At 27.4% G+C, this 24,855-nt stretch overlaps 1 protein-coding gene across 1 annotated transcript; it reads right to left on the bottom strand.

Moving 5' to 3' along the window:
- Positions 1 to 539: 539 nt before the first annotated feature.
- LOC112689873 (dnaJ homolog subfamily C member 13) lies at positions 540 to 15,215 on the bottom strand. Its single transcript, XM_025563745.1, has 32 exons — positions 15,206 to 15,215; positions 14,053 to 14,128; positions 13,720 to 13,981; positions 13,442 to 13,642; positions 12,982 to 13,382; positions 12,793 to 12,919; positions 12,608 to 12,730; positions 11,627 to 11,799; positions 10,800 to 11,007; positions 10,568 to 10,723; positions 10,006 to 10,260; positions 9,578 to 9,937; positions 8,052 to 8,254; positions 7,831 to 7,990; positions 7,376 to 7,648; positions 7,091 to 7,293; positions 6,420 to 6,705; positions 5,998 to 6,354; positions 5,739 to 5,930; positions 4,534 to 4,669; positions 4,281 to 4,465; positions 3,842 to 4,033; positions 3,502 to 3,681; positions 3,274 to 3,441; positions 2,954 to 3,172; positions 2,753 to 2,891; positions 2,139 to 2,691; positions 1,852 to 2,059; positions 1,572 to 1,754; positions 1,268 to 1,408; positions 966 to 1,206; positions 540 to 873 (listed from the first exon to the last, which is right to left on the bottom strand). The coding sequence occupies exons 1-32, from the start codon at positions 15,213 to 15,215 to the stop codon at positions 773 to 775; spliced, it is 6,672 nt and encodes a 2,223-aa protein (XP_025419530.1). The 3' UTR covers positions 540 to 772.
- Between the last annotated feature and the right edge of the window lie 9,640 nt (positions 15,216 to 24,855).

Consider the following 24,855-nt stretch of genomic DNA (forward strand, 5'->3'; position numbering starts at 1 on the left):
AACATATTTAAAAAAAAAACTCCTGGCAAAGTAATACAAAGAAACTATAAATGTTTGTTTTACTAGAAATATAATTTAGATTTAAATAGTGATTGATATTACTTTTTAAATTTATTTGATGTTTAAAACAAATTATAAATAAATAACACGATTTTCAATTATAATCAACAAATATTATTGAATTGTATAACACTATAAAATATTAAAATATATTTTAAAAAGTTTTTATTCAAAGGATGTACACATATTGTTATAACATACATATATGAATATAAGAACTAATTTGTTTAATTGTAACATATTACAATACAATGTAATATCATTTATATACTTTTTTTATAGTTTATATACATAATATATATTAACACCATAATAGTAAATAATATAAATTATAATAGTTGGTATTGCATTGAATAAAATAATGCAAACTAAAACAGTGGAATATTTTATTACCTTATAAAACTAATTTATTGTGGTATTATAAAAATAAAATTATCACAGTTTTTTTTTTAAAAAAAAAAAAAAATTAATTCTAAGGATTATTGACTATTCAGGTTAACTATTTAATGACAATATAAATATAAAATAGAATTATACACAGTAGTAGAGTTATTAGAATGTGAAACACATAATATTATTAATAAGAAAGAGAACAATAATAATATTTGTATAGTATAGTTGTTCATAATTTATATAAAATTTTATACTATTTCATATAATAATATTGCATATTCGAAAAGCAAATAAGGGAATACTATTGTTTTAGATGTGATTAATATGGAGAAAACTCTTTTTTAATTAATGGTGGAGGTATATTACTTGTTGCAGAGTTTGAACGGCCTTCTGTTAAATAACCACCAGTACTTTGAACACCTAAATATAAAATTATACAAATTTAGACAAGTGTTTAAAGATTAAATAGTATATTCAGCATTGTAATGATAAAGATATAATAAATAACACACCCATCAAATAAGGCATTGAAGGTGCACTTGATATGAATAGATCATGATTTTGATCCTTGTAAGAAGACCATGTTGGAAGCTTATCCAGCTGTGATTGGACCAAACTACCATATGATAAACTTGAAGACATTGTCTTTAATGCTTTAACAATTTGTGCTTTAGCCCTGGCACTACCTTCAACTCCATCTAATCGACCATCCAGTAATCCAACTAAATATGATATTAAATCTACGTCTAACGCCTAAATTAAAGTAAAATTGTTAATATATAATTTATTAATTTTTGTGCAGAATATAACATACCTGTTTTACAAGGTAATCTTTCTTAGCTGCAAACATTCGACTGAGAGTTTCCGATGAAACACAAATTAAACTGGAATTGGCTTGCATTGCTTTTTTAATTGGACCAATGCATTCAGTTTGAGATATACAACCGACACATATCTAATAATAAATATAATACATTTAATTAAGTATAAAATACCATATTCAATGATATATTGTTAGATTTAGAATAATAATAATAATTTTATAGTTGATAGACTAATTAACATTATAATAAGTAATATTTAAAAGTGCACAAATATATGTGAGCCACAATAATTACTTCATTAAGTGACAACTGATGCATTATCATGAGAACAGATTTTGGTACATCAGGATTAGATAATAATGATAATTGAAAACAAAGTCTAGGAATATGACCTAATGCTGGGACTTGATCACACAGATGAGGCTGAGCTTCTAACAACTTAACAATTGACATAGTAACAATTTCCAATTTATCATTCTGAAATTAGTAAAAAAAATATATATATATATTTTACTAACATAAAAAATTAAAATATAGGATAACCTTAATTTAAAAGATTTAACAAGCAAATCACCTTTTCTTTAGTCATAGAACTAATACACGTATCCAAAAGTTCAGATAAAAATTCTTTAGGTCTTCTAACATTCCAACCAGGGTTATTATTGAATAATCTTAAATAGACCCCAGCAACAACAGTTTCATTGGAAGGTGAAGATAAAAGTAAGCTGGTATCTGGTAATTTTATAACACCTTTAGGATTTTGTCGAAGTGCAAAATAATGCCTAAAAATAAAAAAATAAAACAATATAAATAGTAATATTAATATTAATGTTGCTTTAGATATTTAAAATTTATTCTTACTCTCTAGATATTTTGTTGATATTTCCAAAAATATATTTTCTTGACTTTTCATTCCAAACAAGCTCTGGATTTTCTTGGTCATTGTCTAATAATCGAACTGTAGATGAGGGTAGATCTCTCATAGTATCTATAATGGCTAATGGTAAAATTTGTGCCAATGCTAAACGTAATCTAGGACCACTTAATTTTTCTGTCATTAAACGACTCAAAAATATTGCACTTTTATCTCTAACACCAGATTCATTATCACCATTACATAATAAATCAACAGCAAATAAATGACCTCCTTTATTTAATATATCCTTTACAATTGTTGAGGATGTTGATAATGTGATAAGAATATCTAAAATCATCATTCGATCTGATGGTGTTGAATAAAAACAAAGTAATACATAAACAACAACGCCTGAATTAGCAATATCTGTGACACATTCATTATTTTTAGTTACAGTTAAAATTGTGTTCAAAGCACTATGTTGTACTAATCGAATAGTTTCAACACGTAATAAACTGAATAGTAAATCAAAGTGACCAATACAATGTACTTCAAGCCCTACAAAATATAAAAATGCTTGTAAGAATATTTTTAAAAAATGTTATTTTTTAATGCTTACCAGGATTGTTTAAAATTAAATTATTTAATGCGTCCAATACCATTAAAAAACTGTTAACATTTTTCTCATCTAATATATTGCTTAGTGGATTGTTGGTTTTTATGTATTCTAAGAGATCTGATAAAAATCCTTTAGGATTCTGAAAAATATTGTTAGTTTATTCAAATATACACACTAAAATAAACTGAAATCTAATTTTACTTTGATTGTGTAATGAGGTTGTTCATTAAATACTCTAATAAAAATATTTCCAACTATTAATTCATTTCTATGACTAGAAAATGTCAAACCAATTGTTTCTAAGTTAACAGATTCTTTATGATTACACATAGTATCCAGGAAATCACTCAATTCAGCTCTTGTACTATTATCCCAAACCATATAAGGTGTCTCACAATTGCTGCCAAGCGTTTTAAGTAGCTAAAAGTTTATTATATTATTATTATTGTTTATATTTTATTATAAAAGTATTAAATATAAATTAAATAAAATAATAAAAAAATAATAATAATAATAATTACTTGATGTGGGGCTTCTTCAGATAACTGTTCAGCAACATATGGTGTAAGAAGTTTTACAAATAGACATTTTGCAGCAGTATTTTCGGGAGTGGACAAATCCCCTTCATAATAACCACCTAATCTAGCACATGCTTTAACTGATAATTTGGCTAATCTATTGAGCACTTCCTGAAAAATTATTTTAAATTTAATATTTAAATTTAAAAAAATATATTTAATATAGTTTACTTGGTTATTAGCTTCTTCTGATCGTTCAACTCCACATTCTTCTAATGTGTAATCATATGAAAACATAAAGGTTAATAAATGCCAAATAGCACCTTTTTGTAAGAAACTATTTTGGAGATTAGAATCAGAAGCCATTTCAGAAATACAATCCACAGCATCACAACATAATTTTGGTAAGTTCTATAAATAAATTTAAATTATAATTAAATAGGGTTTATTTATTTATTATATCAAATAAATAAAGTACAGAATATTAGTAAATTGTCTAAATAAATAAAAACTTTCAAATTTTATTTTAATTTAAAATTATATATATATATATATATATTAAATAAAATACCTTGAAGTACAATATTCTGGTGATATCATTCACTAGCTGAGGCAATTGAGAAAATGTATCACGACACATTGGAAATTGAGAAGCAACTTTGAAACAGCGAGTACAATATGTACAAACTGATACTGACATTTCTGTTTGTTCTGATGATTTATTTAAGACAGAGACACATCTAGAATAAGCCCCAAGTAAATCCTAAAACAAAAATTTGTAATTATTTAATATATTAGTACATTTTATATGAATTATAATGTTATTAAACATCAATGGTACCATTACATCTTAACATTAATATAATTGACAACAATAAAAATTTATGAATTTGAGAATTTAAAGTACTACAATAAAAATGTATACCGATTAGGTTTAAATTCATCAAGATTTGAATTTAAAATCTGCAGAAATTATAACATATTAATAAAACAATACATTTTTTACTAACAATAAATCCTTGTTCTCGGTTAAGCTCTTCTGCATTCAATGCCGAACAGTTTACTGTGTGATATGTCAGCTCACTAGCAGCTGCAAGTAACATGTTACCTTTAGAAAATAATTGTTCATCACTTGCTTCCAACCTTATGGTCTTCACTAATTGTTTGTAACCAGCATACTTATAAGGTTCAAGATCTATAAAATCATTAAACATTTTAATGACTTTTATAAAATTGGATGAAAATATTATTGATAATACAAACCTTTAGAGTAACGATAAAATAAAATACTTTGAGTCTGAAGTATTAAAAGAATATTATTTGGATTGGGACCATCATGAACCCATAAACTTCTACTACATAAAAAATCATATGCTCTATTTGCTGCGACAAATACTTCCTAGACATAGAAACAAACATTTTAATATAAAAACTGTTTTAAAATTGTAGATAAGAATTAAACATAAAGATAAATATAATATAAAATATACCATGTAACAATAATGGTTAGTAAATTTAAATATCTTCTTTTTTTCTTTCATCTTTCTTTCAACTATTTAGGGTTGGCCATCTTTGTCCTAAACCTCTACTCATCTCGATTTTCTATATCCCCAACACACACACCAATGGCCCTCATATCATTTTCAATTGTATTCAACCGTCTCAATTTAGGTCTACCTCTCCTCTTTTCCCTTCAACGTTCACTTTCATAACAATTCTTACTGCATTTATACCCTCTCATTGTATCACATGCCCAAACATCTCACGTCTATTTTCTCTCAAATTTTTCACTATAGATGCTACACCAATACTACCTCTCACATATTTGTTCCTTATTCTATCAACTCATTTAAAATCAAATATAAAATTAGCTTAAATTGCTTAATATTTTCAATATTTTTTATGAAAACTTGGAAAAATACACATAGTAATGAAACATTAATAATTCATAACATGTTTAATTTCTATTGAAAAAGAGCATTTTTAATTTAAACTTGATAATAATACTAATAATATATTACTATATAGGTACTGGGGTAAAAATCCTTTAAATGTTTTTTTTTCTTTCTAGTATAAAATGTTAAATAATACTTAAAATATAAAAATATTAATTATCATTTAATATATAAAACAAATATTAAATACTCTGCCATAAGATATTTATGAACAAGTAAAACCTATTTTATTTCTTTTCAACTGATTTTTGGAGATAAAGTCTTATTGGACTAATAACAATAGTCAAAAATTAAATTAAATTATTTTATGTAGTTATTAATATTTATATATTATTTCACATATATTTTATATATTTATATTTATATTTATATTTATAAGTATAACATGGAAACAATTAGTAAGTTAAAATATGTCTTAATTTTCTGAAGAACTAAGATATTAAAATTTTGAGAAGGAATCAGTAGTATTAAATAATAAACATAAATACCTATAAAAGATAAGAAGTAACTTACACGTCCTTTAGGATTTTTATCAGGATGATTTGCTTGAGCAAGTTTATAATATGCTTTTCTAGTAGTTGCTTCATCATAATGATGTCCACGCTCTAGGCCCAAAGATACATAAGCATCATCTATAGACATAGCAGGTGGTTTTTTCTCTACTTCATTTTTCCATGCTTCCAATACATCTTTCAAAAGCGTAATCTAAAGAAAAAATATGAATAAATATTTATTATAATTTGATTAAAAATTAAAATGTATATAATCTAACAGGATCATTAATTGGCCAATCTGGAAATCGTTGTACATCACATAAATGTCGCAGATAAAATATATTGCAAAATAATTCTGATTGCAGCTGTGGATAACGCACAACTGGAATAGCACAATATTGGTAATATGCTCTATTATTTCCACGAAGTTTAGGTGTAAAATCAGCTATATGACAGGCGATCTTTTCAATTAACATTCTTCTCATTTCAGCATTCCAAATGGCTTCTGGAGTATCAAATTCCCCTAAAAATATTTGAGCAAATTTCTCAGGACCATGATTTTCCAAATAATATACCATTGCCTCAGGTAGTAAAGGTCCAAGTACACTTCTTTGCATTAATTCTCCACTTTGTACCTAGAAAAAATCATTTAATTATTAACAAGTTAACATTTTTATTAGAGCTTTATTTTATAGCTTACTTCTTCATTTCTAAAAGCTTGACAAGTATGTGTAAGCCTTAAAAATTTAGCAATTGGCAAAATGTTTGAACCGGTATACATGAGCAAAAAGAAAAATACTCCAGTCATATACAACTTAGCAGCATTTGGATTGTCAGATGCTACTTCACACAGTAAATGTGCTACTTTTTCAACAAGAATAGGATCAAATGTTAATAAAAGTTGGACTACATGAGGTAGATGCAGAGAATCAGTTAAAGTTCTCCTTATACGTGCAATTGGCCAAATTATTGCACCATCATTGTCTCTAAAAAAAAAAAAAAAATTATAAATTAAAAACTAAAATAATGACCAATAACAATTATTATAATTAATTAATGTATACATATAAAATATGTATTAATTATTTTGAATATAGAGGTAAAATGTGGGAGTGATTTATCATTTGCCAGCCAGTGAGTTCAGATTAAGTCATTCTTCCGGTGACTTGTACTTGAGTGAGAGAGCATCCAAGTTTTAAGTGATTTACCATTTTACATTTATACACCTAATATATTTGAGTCTTAAAAAATAATAGTCAAAATACTATAACTTATGTTGAAAGCTCTTCAAAATTTATTCAATATAAAATAAAATTATGATAGAAATAAGACTTGACTAAATATTTGATAAATTATTTAAAAAATTACTACCTGCTAGGATAATATTGACACATTTTTATCAGTATGGTCAGTATAAGAGAAGCTAAGTCACTTTCATTCATATAGCCTTGATCCTTGGCTATTACTGTCCATTTGAATTGACTTAATTTAAAAAGAGGTTTCCATCCTTCTAGTCCAGGTGTCCAACATTTGGACATAGGTTTTAAAGTACCCTCTTTGTATAAATCTTTCATCTAATAAAAATACATTTCAATACAAATGATATTTTAATATTATATAATAAGAATAAAATAATTATAATAGATTTTTTTATACCTCTTGAAAAGTTATTGGACCATTGGATTTATCACCATTACCAAGCCCATAATACCACTGTTTTTCATTGTCAAGTAACATATCATGTCCAGCCTCTATTACATTAGTTTGTGTAGGAACGACAGCTCTTGTTGTATGTAAATGTGCTAATGTTAGTAAGTCCACAAGAACAGTTACACCTTTGGATTCAATTATATCTTTAACATTTTGCTTGTTTAATATAAGTTTGCTTAGGAATAAAACCAATCTATCTCTTTCAAGTTTTTCAACAGTCTAAAATAATAATAATAAAACTATTAATAATTGTTAAACAATCAGTATCAATTTAATATTTAATAATTTTCTTTCGATAATTTTTAATTAAGAAAATTGTTATTATTTTGTGATTTAAATTCACTTAAAATTAAAGATTTAAACCATAGTTAATATTTATTATGGTATAAACCATAACTTACCTTTTCTAACTTTACTAGAATATATTTTGTGTCAGTAAATGGTCCAATTTCTTCAAAATATTGTCCATAAATCACAGTCATTGCTTGTAGACATAAGCATTTCATTTCTATTTTTAAAGCTAATAAAAATCTATGGTAAAGATCATTGAAAAATCTGAATCTAAAAAAATTATTTATTATTAAAACACAGTTAATATGCTTAGATATATAAAATTTCTTACGGATTTTTTACTGCAAAATCTATATTTCCATCTAAAAGTAATCTCAAATAGTAACCATCTACACAAACTTCATCTTGTAAACTAGGATATATCACCTCAAATTCATCATGATTCCAAGCTATTAAACTATTTGTAGTAAGTTGTCGATCAGAATTAAATGCTTGGATTTCTTTTTTTAGAGCATCATGAAGTTCTTCCCGAGTCTATTAAAAAAATAATTTAACAAAAATAATTATAATTGAAATAATTATGTTTACAGACTATTTCTAAATGTTTATCTGATTTATCAATACATCAATATGTTTTAGTTTTTTCAATTGGTTAGAAAATAGCATAATTTATTATACATCACAACTATGAAATATATTACATATTCAAATGCATCAGTATTTTAAACTATATTATGTTTCACACCAATCAAAAGTATTTTATAAAACTTTGAATTAGTGATGGGTCGAACCCTGATCGAACCGAACTTGAACCGAACTTTAAATTATTTTTTCGAACTCGAACTTAACCGAATCTTCATATCTTCTACCGAACCGAATCGAACCGAACCGAACGTATTATGATTTTAAATCGAACTCGGACTCGAACTCAATACTTTTTATCATGTACATTGTACCTACCTACAAATTAAATCAACCATAATTATTAATTACTAATATATTTTAAGTTTTCATATTACCTATTCTAAATTTTAACTTTTAAGTCTAATTAATTGTACTATTTACAATACATTTAAATTTTAGATAATTTCTTATTATTATTATTATTTTTCAAAACCAGTATTGTGCTCTCTCGTGTTGTTTTGTAGCTTATAAAATATTATTTGAGTATTGAGTATAATATGACAATACAATCAGTACATTTTAATAATATATATAAAAAAAATAAATAATAATAACTATAATTCAAAAATATAAAATTATTAGTAGAATTTATAATATAAGACGTATGTTGTAAACATGTTTTTATTAACAGCGCAGTCGCGGTGCGGAATATTACCATGGATTTACCCAAAATAACCTTTGCAATAAATATGATAAAAACAAAAATAGCTATATTATGAATATAGATACACTGTCTCTATTGGCGATAAACCTCTTATTAATGTTTTGGTCGGCAGAGGGTAGATGTGTAACAGGCGACTGGAAAAATAACATTATTATTATAAATAATGCATAACGTGCCCGCTACAGATGATAATCTGTATTCTATATTCTATCGCCAATAGTCTAATAATTTCTAAATAATCACTATCAATTTTTATTTTTCAAATATAACTTATGAAGAATTGTACAAATATTTGGTTTTCGAACTATCGTGGCCTAGTAAGCCTGGTTCGACAAATATTTTCAAGTTCGATTTTCGAACAGTAAAAGATGCTTGATAGTTCGGTTCGATTTTTTTCATGCCTAATTCGAATTTTCAACCGAACCGAACATCAAGGGTTTGGTTCGGTTCGGTTCGAGATTCAAACAGTTCGACCCATCACTACTTAGAATTATAAATTTAAAAATTACCTGGTGATTCCATAATAAACTGGGAGAAGTATGGTTTTTATTGAACTTATAATAAAATAATTTCCAATTAGCATAACTTTTAATTCTTTCTCTACGCCTCCTTAGTACAATTGGGCGGGCTTGTAATTTATCTTCTTTTCTTTCTAATCCCAATGATGCTCCCCAATGACCCAATGCAATTTCAACTTCTTTCTCCAATGTGCGAAACTTTCTTTCTAAGGCTGCCAAATGAGGATTTCGTTGATTTTTAGCTGCATGATCTTGAGCAAGTTTCAAATTATCTCTAGTGATTAAATGATCTTCATTTTCAATGATTTCTACAGATTCATTTGATTCCAAAAACCCTAATAAACCTGATGGCTGAATGAAAATAAGAAAATTATAAATACATATGGACTTTTATGTTTTGAGTATTATAATAATTTTACCATCAGTCGTGCTAATAAATCCATGGCAATAGCATTATTAGTGACCCATAATCCAACTAAGTGCCTTGAAAGTTGTCTGTGTACAAGCATACGTCTATTATCATCGCGAGTAAATAATGCTGTCAATAAATGGCTAGGTAAAGCTGCCTCTGCCAATGCTAGTTCTTGCATTCGTCCAGATATTTCAGCATCACCTTCTTCAATAATTGCTCTCATAACTAATCCAGCACCTTTTACTACAGTCAATGATGGATGCTATAAAAACAAATAAAATAATTTGATTCACTTATTAATATTGCTGTAATTATAATTAATTTTTACTGTAAATAATATTTTTCTAAATAATAACATAAATAATTAGATAGTAAAAATAATAAAATATATTTTTATTGATAATATTCTAGTGTTTAGTAGTTTACTTTAAAAAACTTTAAATGTTTTGATTTAATATTCTACTCTTCCAATGTTTTTCTCATTAAAACTTTATCACATACCATTGTAAATAACTATGTACATTTACTGTGATTTCAAAAAACATAATATAGAAATTCAAAATAATTACCTGAAAAAGCTGAAATAAATATCTTCCCCGCTTTGCCACCAATGACAATAGTGTATCAAAATGTGTTCCATCAGTTGTTTCACTATAAGGAACACAAAGCGCAAAAGTAAGTATATCTAACATTGCAGATACCACTAACGCTCCTGTTCCACGTTTCTAAATAAAAATAGTTATATCAAAATTAAGTACAGTTAAATTTAGATTTAAAATGTTATATTGGAAAGAAACTTACAATATGCTCAACCCACATATCAAGCAATGATTCTAAAAAACTAGGGGTAGCCAAAAGAGATGATTTATTGAGCTGTTCTTGTCTTATATCACTATCACGATGCATTGGCTGCATAAGAGTACAAATCATATCTAAAGCGGCATGGGTTATAGCTTCATGGTCTCGTTTTAATGCTCTAGTTACTTTTCTTCCAAGTTTGTCTTTAAGTCTAAAAATGTAATATTAAAAATAATTTAATGAATAAATTAGAATATATCTTACAGTAATTTCCTCTAGAGGAATTATTATAAATAAAAATTATTCACACTTTTTCACAGTATCAAATATATTATATTATGATTTTAATATTTTCCTATGTATGTTAACTGTCAAAATGAAATGTTCAGTATATAAAATGCAAAAAAAAAAAATTTATCAACACACTAATTAAATATTATTTATACATATAAACAATGAAAATTTAATAATTAAATATGATTGGTGTAAAAACTAATATGTATTTTATGCGAAATTTAGTAATTTTTATTCCATTTACAAATCTAATCAAAAAATTACAGTTAACAATGCAATATAAAAAATAATGTACCTATTCTCCAGACAGCTTGGAGATGATTTATGTAAATCAAAGATATTTAACAGTATGAATACTAATTCCAGGACTTCATTTCTAATAGTAAGAGTTCAGAAATTATATATACATATAAATATTATATAATATATACATTGTACATTAATGAAATAGAATTATGTTTGTCAATTTATTGAAACTATAAAAATACATACAATTTGTATAAGTGATATAATTTAAAACGCAACAAATTACATACTCTGGTAACATTATAAAAGTAGAAAATCCTGCTTTAGTAGCAAATAATCTTCTTAAAGCATGAAACTGTGCCTCTAGTTCTTGAACAGCAATCTCATTTTGATCACCTTGATGAGCAATAATTGATGTCAGTGCCATAACTATTAGTTTCTCCTTATTTTCAGTAAATAATTTCTATGAATAATAATAAAAAATTGTATTATTTGTCTTCAAAATTATAACCTAACATTAGTTTAATATTATTTAACTCTATGACAAGTACAATAATATTGCTAGTCAAGATGCTAAATTATAATAAACTGAAGTTAATATGTATGTAATCTGTTATACCAACTACATAAACTTACAACTAAAATTTATATGAATTAAGGTATTCAGTAAAACTAGACTAAATAATATATAGTAAATACTTAACAATAATGACATATTTAAGGGAAACTTTAGGGATTAAGCTCTTTTTTTTCTTCAATGATAATATAAAATAATTTCCAAAATATTTTGTTACAAAGGAAATTGCTCTCCTACTGAATAATAACATTATTCACCAATCGTCATTGATTGAATTAAAAGATTTTTAAACAAATACACATTTAGATTTATTCCCTGAAGTTAACAACCAATTATTGCATATAACTATTAAATAGACATACCAAAAGAATACCATGCATGAGGCATTTAGTTAATAATTATTGCATTGGTACTACTACTTTCATGAGTGTAAGCAAGGTTTATTATGATTTTTATAATTCTCAATGAATAAAACATACTTTTTAATGTTCTAAATAAAAAAAATTTGTAAATATAAAATGATAGAATAATACAAATATGTCATATTCTTACTAAGATGTTACTACTTTATTTAGAAATTTGTGCTATAATATTCAGATTTAATAAGAACAAAATTTTTATTTCTGGTAGTATTTCAAATCCAGGTTTAGTATAGGATTTAAAAAATATATTTTAAATGTTATTTATAACTTACATCTTCAGAAACAGAATGTATTAGTCCACTATATTCAATATTAGCATTAAACCTATCTAAAACTTCTGCAAATGTCTTTCGAGGAGGCGGTTCTTTTATACACTTTAAATGGTTGGATTCGATCTATAAAATAAAATATATTTACACTGTAAAATATTACAAGATAACCAAATGAGATATTTTACTTCTTGGTCTGGTGATACATTGAAAGGTATAAGTCTTTTATCTCGAGGAGTTGCAGATAGTTTTACGTGCACATGATGATTTCCAGATGACCTAACACTATCTAATAGAGTAGCTAGGAGGGAATCTCTGTAAATGAAATACATGTTTTAATAATACATAATTAATTTAAAAGTTATTTAACCAATCACCTATTAGTAGCTGTATAGGAACGACATGATGAATCTGCATATTCAATACAAAACTGTTGTGCATCAACTGAATCTCTTATTAATGCGAACACAGATGACAATGGTCTTAACGTAACTACTGTATATGTTTGAGGATCTCTCTCCAGTAAACATACTTCACTCAAACAAAGTAATCTTCGCTGTGGGCATTCTTGATGTCTAGGAACACCAATTTTTTTAACTTGAAACTCACAAACAGAAGTAACATGTTCATCTGAACTATAACGTCCTAATCTTTTAGTTAAGAAATCGTCATGTGTTATATTATGTCGAAAAAATTCTATAGGTATTTGTAAATATATCATAGCTCTTTCTTTGACTCTAAGGAAAATTTCATCTCGATTTGAACTGATAAATAAATGCTACAAAAATTATAAACAATTAAATAACAATTATGAATACCGAATATAGGTATTTTTACCATTCTTCCATAAGGCCTTGATATAATAACAAAACCACCAGGAATATCTTCAACATTTTGTATGGCTTCTATATCTTTGTAACGATAGCTAGCAAGAACTTGAGCAGTGGCAGTGTCTAATTGATCAATTGAAATAAGAGTGACTTTTATGGTTACTGGGAGTCGAGTATCTGACCAATGATATTTTAGAGCTTCATAATTCTAAAATAATGTAATGAAGTTTAAAAATATTAATGTTTTACACCCTAATATAAATTCTAATTCTAATTAAGGCATACATATATTTCTTCTTGACCACGTTCAGCAAATTGGTATCTGAACATGAGAGCATCAGTTAATAAATTTGAACGAAAATCGGTTGAAAATTTAAATCTGTCAACCTTATTTTTATCTTTAACTGATAACATAAAACCACCTGCATTTTGAGGATCTACTTGTATATTTATTATTTGATTATATGAATACCGATTAGTTACTTCTAAACTATTTGGGTTGTATGTTGTGATACCATGAGTACCAACACCAAATATTCTTTTATATCTGAAAAAGATAAACCATTTTAAGTGGAATTAAAAAAGAAAATATATCAGAATATTATTATTATTACATACTTGCCCCTCCAAGAGTGTTTTGTTACATAGTAACACACAACATCTGTGTTATTTGGAATGGGTATCATATTATCATCTAAAACAGACAACACCATTGTAATAAACAGAAAACAATTATCTAGTTTATATAAATATAGGGTGATCAATTTGTACAAGTCATTAATATTTTTTAGAAAAAAATAAATTTTTACATTTTGTATTTCTAATTACTAAGTTATAGAATACTTTAAATATTTTTATGATCTTAAGCTTTTTTTACTTATACAAATTACATTAAAATTAAATTCTTAATTGTTACATTCTGTATTAAAATAAATTCTCAGCATGTAACCTAAGCTTTTTAATGTTTTTTTTTTTTTTTTTAATACATTAAAATTTAATTTAACAATAAACAGATACTTTAAATTTAGTAATTAAAGGTGTACTTATTCAAAAATTATATTTATAAATTACATCCTATTATGTTTACACTTTTGATTACAGGAAATTAGATGTTAAATAATACATAATGTATTTAAAACAATTAAGTCATGTTAGTTTTACTACAAAAAAAATTTAATATTTATAATTCATTTATTTAACTATTTAATAGGGTAACTATACTAACTGCATTATGAAACAATCATCATTTAATACCTAATTATTAATGTTTTGATTAGTAAATCTACATTTTAGAGATTTATGTATGCCAGAGAAATATTTTCAACAACAATTATATTTCAATTTGTTGTGATTTAATAATATTTTTAAATTATATTTATCTAAGATTGACATTCAATATTATTAATTTAAATAAAATATTAAATTTATAACTCTCAAAAAATACTTTATTAAATGTCTAATCAATAAATTAATAAATAATTTTAGCTATGGAAGGTTTAAAAAAATAATGTTTACTTATTTGAAATTGTCCAATGCCTAGATAACATTGCTATTACTCATGATATGATTAATTAAAATAACATACAAACAATTATTTGGTACATTACTATCAGAAATTATAACATGATAGAAAAATGATTAAAGGCAGCGGAAAATCAAACAGATTATAAAATATTGGCAATCTGACATGATCAAACGAAGCTATTTTTCAGATATAAACAATTACATTTACAAAAGTATACATTTAACAAAAATGAACAAAATGTCATACTTCCTGGCATTGAAATGTGTTCGTGAGTGCAATTCTTCAAATCATGGCATATTAAAATGCAAACAGCTACAATATAATCGTAATCTTTAGAATTCAGAATTAAATTAGATTGCTCAGAACAATATTCACGTCTAACAGCACACTACGGTAAGTTGTCCACCACTCGGTACGGCGTTCATCGTCTCGTCCGAACACTTCATCAAGATAAACTTTTGTATGACTGTCGACAATTGATAATAACATTTCAATGCTTACCAAACCCGTTATCAGTGATGGCAGAGTAAACACACAAAACACACACGCACACACGCACGGCAAGGAGGCCGCAAACTCTATATACACGACTGTGCTGCAAACGGCGCAAAAACTGAAACACGACCGGCTCGTCCACGCGGCATTAATAATAATAATCGACCATACAGTGCCGTTTAAATTTTCCAATGAACATTCCTTCCGACACCACGAATACGATTATTTAAATGGAGACAAACGTGAATTGCGCCCAACAAATATATTAATTTTAACGATAGCCGTTCAGCAATCCGCCGAGGACACCACGAGAAGGCGGCTGGCTATCGCTGTCCTCTAAAATATACTTCAACTGAGTTATTTATCACGATTTTACATTCGAATTAACAAGACGTTACAATACATTGAATGTGACGAGTGTTATTTCTTGGGGAATCAAAAACAATTCGAGTTGTCAAGTTGTTGAGGTTTAAGTTACACGATTCGACTGTGTTATGTTTCACAAAATATTTGTCCCACTGCATTTTTGTTCCACACAATACTTCTGAATGTGGAACAAAGTGCAATGATTCGCAATTTATTAGACCCATTTTAGAATCCAAAAAATATCGGGCGAAATTTACTGTACTAGTTCTACTACCTGCTCAATGTGGTCGCAATTTATGATTGCGCATTTGAATTATGAGCAACGTTTAGGGACGCCCGTGGAAAATTAGATCAGTGGGTATAAAATTAAATTTGTGTTATACATATTTACATTATTATATTCACATAATAATCATACTCGTCAGTGGCGTATCCAGAATTTTTTTTTGGGGGGGGGGTTATAAAAAATGGAACATTAAATTTTTTTTTGAATTTGTGTGTTTTTATTTATAACAATAAAAACAAACCCACCCCGATGCAGGTGGGGGGGGGGGGGGTTATAACCCCCTAACCCCCCCTGGATACGCCACTGATACTCGTAACTTCAAAAGTAGGTAATGCAAAGAAAAAATGCTGTTGTAAACTTTGGGCAACGAGAAAAGTACCAAAAAACAAAACAACGATACTAATGCTAGACGTAATCCGTTGATTATAAATACTATAGGGTACCTAATAGATATTTATAATGTTCAATGGTATTACTATAAATTATTATAATTACTATCGTAAACAAATTATCAATTTTACTGTACGAATTATGAATCAAATAACAGTGATAAACGCGTGACATTTAGTCAAATATAATTTATAACATGGGTTTTTTGTTTTTCAGAAAATGTTGAATCTCCACATTTATCTATGTGTATGTCAAACGGTTTAACCTCGTATTACGCTGTGTCCTACGTAAACGCGGTGAACGCGATAAGCGCGGTGCGATGAGGCAAATAAAATTATCGAACATATAAACGTTTATTAGATCGTCCATTGTACGCGATAAATCGCCGGTGCAAACGAAATTCGTCCGTTCACGTTCGCCACACGGTTTGAGAATCAAATCGTTTTGGTTTTGGTCGCGAATGGACTTATTAGACGCGTGTGGGATAGTGGGATGGAATCCACTAAAAACAACTTTATCCTTATATACCAGTGGTGCCCAATCCGTGGCCCGTGAAGGTATTCAATGTGGCTCGTAACAAATTTTTTTTTAAAATAAAACAAAAAGTAAAATTATTAAAAATATGTTTTTTTTTTTGTTAATTCATTAATTTTGTTTTCCATCATTTTCAAATAGACATGTCACAATATAACCCGTGCACTTAAAAGAGCGTACCAATCAAATTAATTAACTAATTAATTAATTAATTATCAAATATATTAAGTACCTAGTCAATACAAATGCAATAAGTACCTATACATGTATATTGTATACCTACCTACTATGTGTAACAAAATAATATTATTAGACTAATATTGATATTATTCGTACTTTTATATTCGGTAACCCGTTCTAAGATAATTGTTTAGCAAAGTGGCCTACCGAGGAAAAAAGGTTGGACATCACTGTCACATACAATGCTGGATCTAGGAAATTTGACGCACGGGACTAATAAAAATGTAGCACCCTTATGAAAGGATGCTGCATTTTTGGCAGTTTGAGTTATGATTAGGGTTCGGGACTTGTCGCATTTGCATATTTCTTAATAATGATTGTAGAATAGTCTAAATAAGATATACATTTGTTTAAAGTTATAACGGATTGAAATACAAACATTTGAATTACATATTTTCGCATATTTCGCCGTTTCTGAGCGAAACGTACATTTGACCAATTTTAGCAATTTAATTGTTCTTTACAGCATATTCACGCATTTTTCGTTTGATGTTAAGTAGATTTATTTTAAAGGTTAACATTATTTTTTTTTTTTATTTTCATGCATCGGTCAATATACCTAATCATAGAATGAGTCAGGATAGGGCAACAAAGAAAATACCTACTTGTTCCTGCGTATTCTATTGGTTACCGTATATCGTTTAGAGAATGTAAAAGGAAAAATAAGTATTCAGTTTGTATTTTTCATTGTAGGAGGAAATGAAAAAAATGAAATTGAACATACACAGTAATATAATGTTTATAGTGTTATTGTTGAAAACAAATACTAATTAAAAAAAATTGTCTACTTTTAAATGAATAAATCAAATTTTTTAATTGTCATAAAAAAAATATTCAGTTGCATGTTTTTGCACATATTTCGATTATTTTAAGTGTATATTTCCTACAATTTTTGTACATTAAGTCCCGAACACTAGTTATGATTATTACTATTTATATTTTCGTTAATTTAAGAGTGCCCTTATACCAACAGCATCAAAGGCAAACATACCCACTTGTCTCCCCAAGATCCGGCACTTCTTATATATAATTTAATTTACAGCTGATCTCTTTTTATAAAATATTTTAATAATAAATATTTTACCGCAGTACCTTCAAATATTAATAAGTAATTGTTTTTATAAACTCAATGAAATTTTTATTTGACTTTGTTTCAGCAAAAATTAAGTAAGAAAATTTATAAAAGAGCTGAACATAAACGTGTAAAATATACCGCAAAATAAAATAAATATAATTAAAATACCTTCCGCAAAATATACTTCATAACAATCTGTACGTCAGCAAACAAACAAAATCAGAGTATGGCCGCAAATTCGCTTTTGACGCGTTCACGTAGTTCATATATCTCGTACATACAGTCAGTGCCGTATTTAGACATTTTGTGCCCTAGCGCAAAATAAAATTGGTACCCTTCTAAGGGGCCTGTCCACGGAAAATATAGGAAATAGAAGCTCATAAACCTTTTAGATATTCTAAAATCAATACTATTTTTGTACTGTAGGCATTTTCACGATAGGACTCGATTAGTTGGATAACTCTGTCTTGATCCCAAGTATTTTCTAAATTGCATCTCACGATTAATTAATAAACTTTTTTTTTAATTATTAATTATTTCAATTTTTTTGTTATAATTATTATTAAAATAATACACAATTACGCATTCATCGTAGCAGCAACAATACAACACTATTTTTCGTCAAAACCAGATAAGCAAAACGCGCCGAACACCGCGCATTTCCCATATTAACCCGAATAAACGAGCAACATGCACGAACCTGCTTGTTCGTGCGCGGAGTAGGTCCACACCAAACGCATCGAACATGGTAGCAACGTTGCAAAACGTTTTGCGCATTTGATGTGGACCCGACTTACATTCTGGATCGCTGATAGCTATATTGCTATAAATACATTAATAATATATATTAATAAATTAAATACATTAACATTAATTTATGATACTGTTATTAAAAACAAAAAAAAAATAATTTTAAAAGTTCAATAATTCACAAGTGAGCAAATTTCAGACTAAACAATTTTGGGGTCCCTAAAAAACTGGCACCCGGGGCAGTTGTAGCCAGTGCCCCCCCCCCTAAATGCGGCCCTGCATACGCTATAATGTTACCCATTATAGATTTTATCCACGTTTTGATACGATGTAAAACATTGTTAACATATATACAAAATACCAATATAAGTATACAATTAAAATAATCTGGAATACAATAAATTATAATCAAAATTAAACAATTAATCTATTTAGTTTATTATTTGGCATCCCAGAAGCATATTTAGACTTACTTCTAGGGAGGGGGCTCAAATTTTATCTTTAATTCAGACTCAAAATTGACAAGAAAAATTATTCGGTAATATTTTTTTTTCGTATGGGGTGGATTAGATATCGTTGCTAGCAATAAAATACTGAGAGCCCAAAAAAAGTATAATAAAAATAATACTAAACAAACCAAAAACATATCCTACTACACAACTATACAAGGAATTTAATGTTTTCACTGTACAAAAATTATTTCAAAGAAATTCCCTCTATTTCGTATATAAAATTAATTTAATATTTAAAACCAACATACTATAATACATGGCAGGAAAATAACACAGAGATCCTTATTACCCAGTTGATTAAATCAAGCCTATGTTTTTCACAGGTAGGTCTTAAGCTACTGAATAAAGCACCATCGCATATCATAAATAGCAAATCCTAGGAACAATACTCCTACATAAAAAATATTAAAATTTGGCTAAACCATAGCCCAAGTATCTGAGTCATAGTGTTTAGTGTATATATAAAATATATGATGAGAATCTGATTAACTTTAATATATTATTATTGCCTATTAATTTATTTTACTTATTTATTTTTTTATATTTTGTCTTTTAATGTTTCCATTTTTAATTTTTAATGTTTATACTAATTTAATTACTTAGGTTTTTTATTAGTACTCCAATTTCACTAATAAGAGGTTTTTCCTCAATGGTGAGTTGGGCCGTTAAACTCGATATTTTTTTATTATAACTGTATTGTAATTACATATTATGGCCAATAAATTATTATTTTTATTATTATTTAAATCAGGTGAATCCTTAATATTTGTGATTTTTTTTTTTTTTTAATCTTATGCCGGATCCATTTAGAATAAACTTTTTTAACGTTTTTTTTTTAACACCTGTCTATGTTTTGAAAGTTACGCTTGTGTCCTATTTGATTTTTTACTAAGTATGGACCCGACAAAAAGCCCAATTCAGTATTCACAGTCACGAGTAATTTGGTTTCGTTATAAAATGATCCACGTTGAAAAAATTTAAAATTTATATCTCACATTTAATTAATTCCTTAAATACGGATTCGGGAGAGGCGACCGCCCCTTCGACCCCCCTAAAATACGCCCATGAGGCATCCCAGGGGCGCAATTTCAACTTTTGAAAGGATGGGGCAACTGTTTAAATTTTCCGACGTCATAATATTTACAATATTATGGTTACCTACACATTTAAATATTTATGAACCATAGACTACCAAAAAAATATTTTTTCGGAACAAAACATGTAAGGATTAGTAATGAACAGGGCTCGGAACTTATAGCACTTATAATCATTAAAATAAGCGCTTAAAACATCATTATAAGCACTAAAATAAGCATTTGAAAAATTTAAAAATAAGCAAAAATATTTAAACAAAAAAAATAAAAATTATAAAATTCTAACTAAAAAATCAAACAAAATAAAAATAAATTTTCACTTTCAAGACTTTAAGGATTTTATGGATTTTCTAAAGGATTTTTCTAAAAAAATAAAACGTGAACTCTCTGTTCTTGATCATTCTGACGTTTGACACTTGGTTTTATTAACAGCGTTGGAACCAGTGGCGGATTTAAGTGTAAAATATTGGTCGGCAAACTGATACGAAAGGCCCCGATCTTGAGGACTTTAACTGTTAAATTTTAACTTTTATTCATTGACACACTAGGAGGGCTAGGGGCAGAGGGCTTAAAACCATAATAAGTTCCTCCGAATATATGTAAAATGTTTATGTATCTGATAAAAATAGACTCTCACAATAATATATTTTTTAGCCCCCAATTTTTTTACTAAATGCTGAGGCGCTAGTATCTTTATGTAAGTAATATATTTTTGATATGCACAAGAATCGAAAAAAAACACAAATTCATAAATTATTTTTTTTAATCTAATTGATCATAAATATAATATATAAAAAATAAGTTTATATACATGTTTAATACAATATTTTAGTATTTTTATATTTATATAATAAAAGTTTTTCCATATATAATAAGTAAACAACACTAAAAAAAATCTGTTCTTTTATTTTTTGATTTTTATAACAATCGCGATCCTCGCGATAATTTCATCCATATTCAGATTAAGTGCATCGTAATACTCTATGCAGAGAAAAGCTAAATAACTCGTACGGTTTTTTATCATGGTTTACCGTAAATAGTTTTTCAATCTTCGTAGCACACTCATTGCACGTTCAGCACTTCCGATTGGTAATGTCTAGGCTTAGGGACTTCTAGAATTTGCATACTTTTTTTAATTATTGTTAAATATAGCAGAGTGCGAAATAAATTCGTTTCTCGGTGCCATGATATCAGATCTAAAATTTGAATGTGTATATTTTTGCAAATTTGATAAATTTTTCAGTAGGATGTATATTTTAAAATTGTTATGCTTATTTTGCATATTTTGATAATTTTTTCAAATTTTATTATTATTATTATTAAAATTAAAAACTATTGATATCATTTATACATATTACGTCGATTCATATGTAAAACCAGTGGCGTATTTACGGGGGGGGGGGGGGGTCCCGGGTCTCGACCCCCCACAGAAAAAAATTTAAAAAGCCAAAAAAACTTGGTACGTAGGTACCGAGAAAGAGAATATTAATTTTATATTATGGGTTTTTACTTTGGTTTAACTTTTGGTTATTTTTGTCGCGTCGTCGCCATCCGACGACGACAATTACGATGAAAACGAGTCCATTTGGTAGGTATTAATTTAAAAATTAGGTAAAATAGTAAAATGTACAATTAATATTCTTTCTCTTGCGAGAAAAGGAATAAGTTAGTATAAATAATTTGCGATACTTACCTACATAAAAATGTATGAAAATACATTAAAACAAAATTTCATATTTTAACTTGTGTGTGTTTGGTCAATTGTTATTAAGAAATGTAATTTATGCGAAAATTATTGTAGTAAATTTTGTTTATGCAGTAAAAATATCGGGCGGTAAAGTTAACGCCCGTATGTTGCTGGCATTATATTAATGATATCTTACATCAATTTAAGTCAGGGGTGTATTTAGAAATGTCTTATTGGGGGGGGGGGGACACAAACAAAAAGTTCAAAGTATACATAGTTATAACTTTTCCATCTCAAAAAACTATCGTTATTCATAACCAAATAATCAAAATACAATTGTTTGATAGAAACACTACATTTTATTACACAAATTTATAATAAAACATATTTTTAAATATAATTTTTGTAATTAAAATAACTGAAGACGTCTGGGGTGTTTATTAGCATATCCATCAACTACTTCTTCAGGTTTTATAATTATTTCAGGGTGTATATTAAGCAATACTAATCCGTTTAATCGATGATATGATATTATCATAATGTATTGATATTCCAGTATTTCACCGTGTGCCCATGCGTGAAAAATAAGAGGGCCTACAATAATAAATCAAGTATAAAATACGGTGAATGGGGGGGATACCAGGGGCGTCATTTCAACTTTTCGATAGGGATGCAAACATTTGAATCAGACCAATTGTTCCCTCCACCAGGCCATTTATATATCCTGTTTATTTAGCGGAACTTAAAAAAATTCTTCAATACTTCAATAGGACAATAGGTTCTTATGAAAAACTCGCACCATTACAGCGCGTTTGCATCTTACATTTTATCGACGACGGCGCAATTATAACATTTTATACGGGCCAACCAAACATTTAAAAAAATAGGGCTGCCAATGTATAGTCTGAATCCCCCAAATGACGCCCCTGAGGGATACGGGCCCCATGGGCCCACCCTTTAAATACGCCCTTGATTTAAGTAATAGGTAAAAAATAAATTAGCTGCACAGATACAGCTGTTGGCTAATAAATAAAATTGTTATACTAACCAAATACAAATCGACAAACACCAATCACCATAAAACAAATAATAAATAAAGAACAATAATTTTTTCTTTTGATTTTTTTTTTCTGGAAATAAAAGTATAGTAATTTATTTGAATTCTATAAAACAATTGCCTAATTTATTTTGAGGGCTATGGGAATTATTTGGGGTGGGGCTACGCCCCTCTAGTTGCGCTTATGCGTGATTCACTGAAATATTAATGGATAAGTTGATTTGTCATATAAGTTTAATTGGTTTAGAGGTGATACAGAATTATATATTTGTTGTATATACTAATTAAATAGGTAGACATTACTTATCTTATTATTACCGTCAAATGGTGTTACTTGGGGCACTATAAAATTATGATTGTAGGTAACTTAAAAACTATTTAAGTTAGGGAATTTCATGTGATTACAAAAAATCTGGGTCTTACTTTGTTTTATGAAAATATTATTGATTTGAGTTTTTCCTTAAACTCCTATATATTTATTTTTTTATTTTTTATGCTTGTCCCAAGTTGTACCATATAAGTTTAACTTGGGGCAAACATATAATTGTCATACAAAAACCAAGTTTCCTTTACTAAGACTTATTTGGGGCAAAAAAATAATATTTTTAAAAGATTCCTTGAATTTTTTTAAATAAGAAAAACATTTTGCATTTATTTTTGAAACAATGTACACTAATTAAAAAGAAATTTAAAAAAAAACAATTGAATTATAGATTTATATATTTCACATTAATTATATTTTTATAGTTGAAAACAAAACAATATTTATACAAATTAAAAACCCTAGGTATGTAGGTAATACATTATGACTTATGTTATATCAGTCTACTATTAAATCAGAATACGTATTTTAACAATGAGAATAGCAATACATAATCAGTCTTGATTTTATAATATTTTCAGATGTAATTCCCATTAACAACATTTTTAAAATTTTAAATTTCACATAAATTATGAGAAATGTCATGTGAAATTAATGGAAATCCCCATTTACTAGCTACAATAAGACCTTTGACTAAATCCTGTTCTTCGTCATAGTTCAAAACACAGGGTCTTCCAACTGGTGATAAATTTTGATCATGGCATTTGCGGTGAATTGTGGATTTAGAAATGCCAAACTCTTCAGATGCTTAACGTTCAGTCAATTTATGAGATTTTACAAGAAGTACTGCTCTTTGAAGTGTTTCTTCATTATATGTTTTGTATGGTCTTGCTCCAATTTTCTTTTTTTGTCCAACTATTTCTTTAAAAGAAAAATTATAATACATTATTTTATAAAAAAAAAAAAAAAAAATCAATAAGTAGATAACTTAATATAATCAAGTCAACCATATTATATTATACCTATATAATTAAAATTAAACACTAGTAAAAACAAATAGGTAAAGATGTATTTTAAACTAATTTTAC

Source organism: Sipha flava, unplaced genomic scaffold, assembly GCF_003268045.1.
Source record: "Sipha flava isolate LNK unplaced genomic scaffold, YSA_version1 47_pilon_pilon, whole genome shotgun sequence".
Taxonomy (NCBI): domain Eukaryota; kingdom Metazoa; phylum Arthropoda; class Insecta; order Hemiptera; family Aphididae; genus Sipha; species Sipha flava.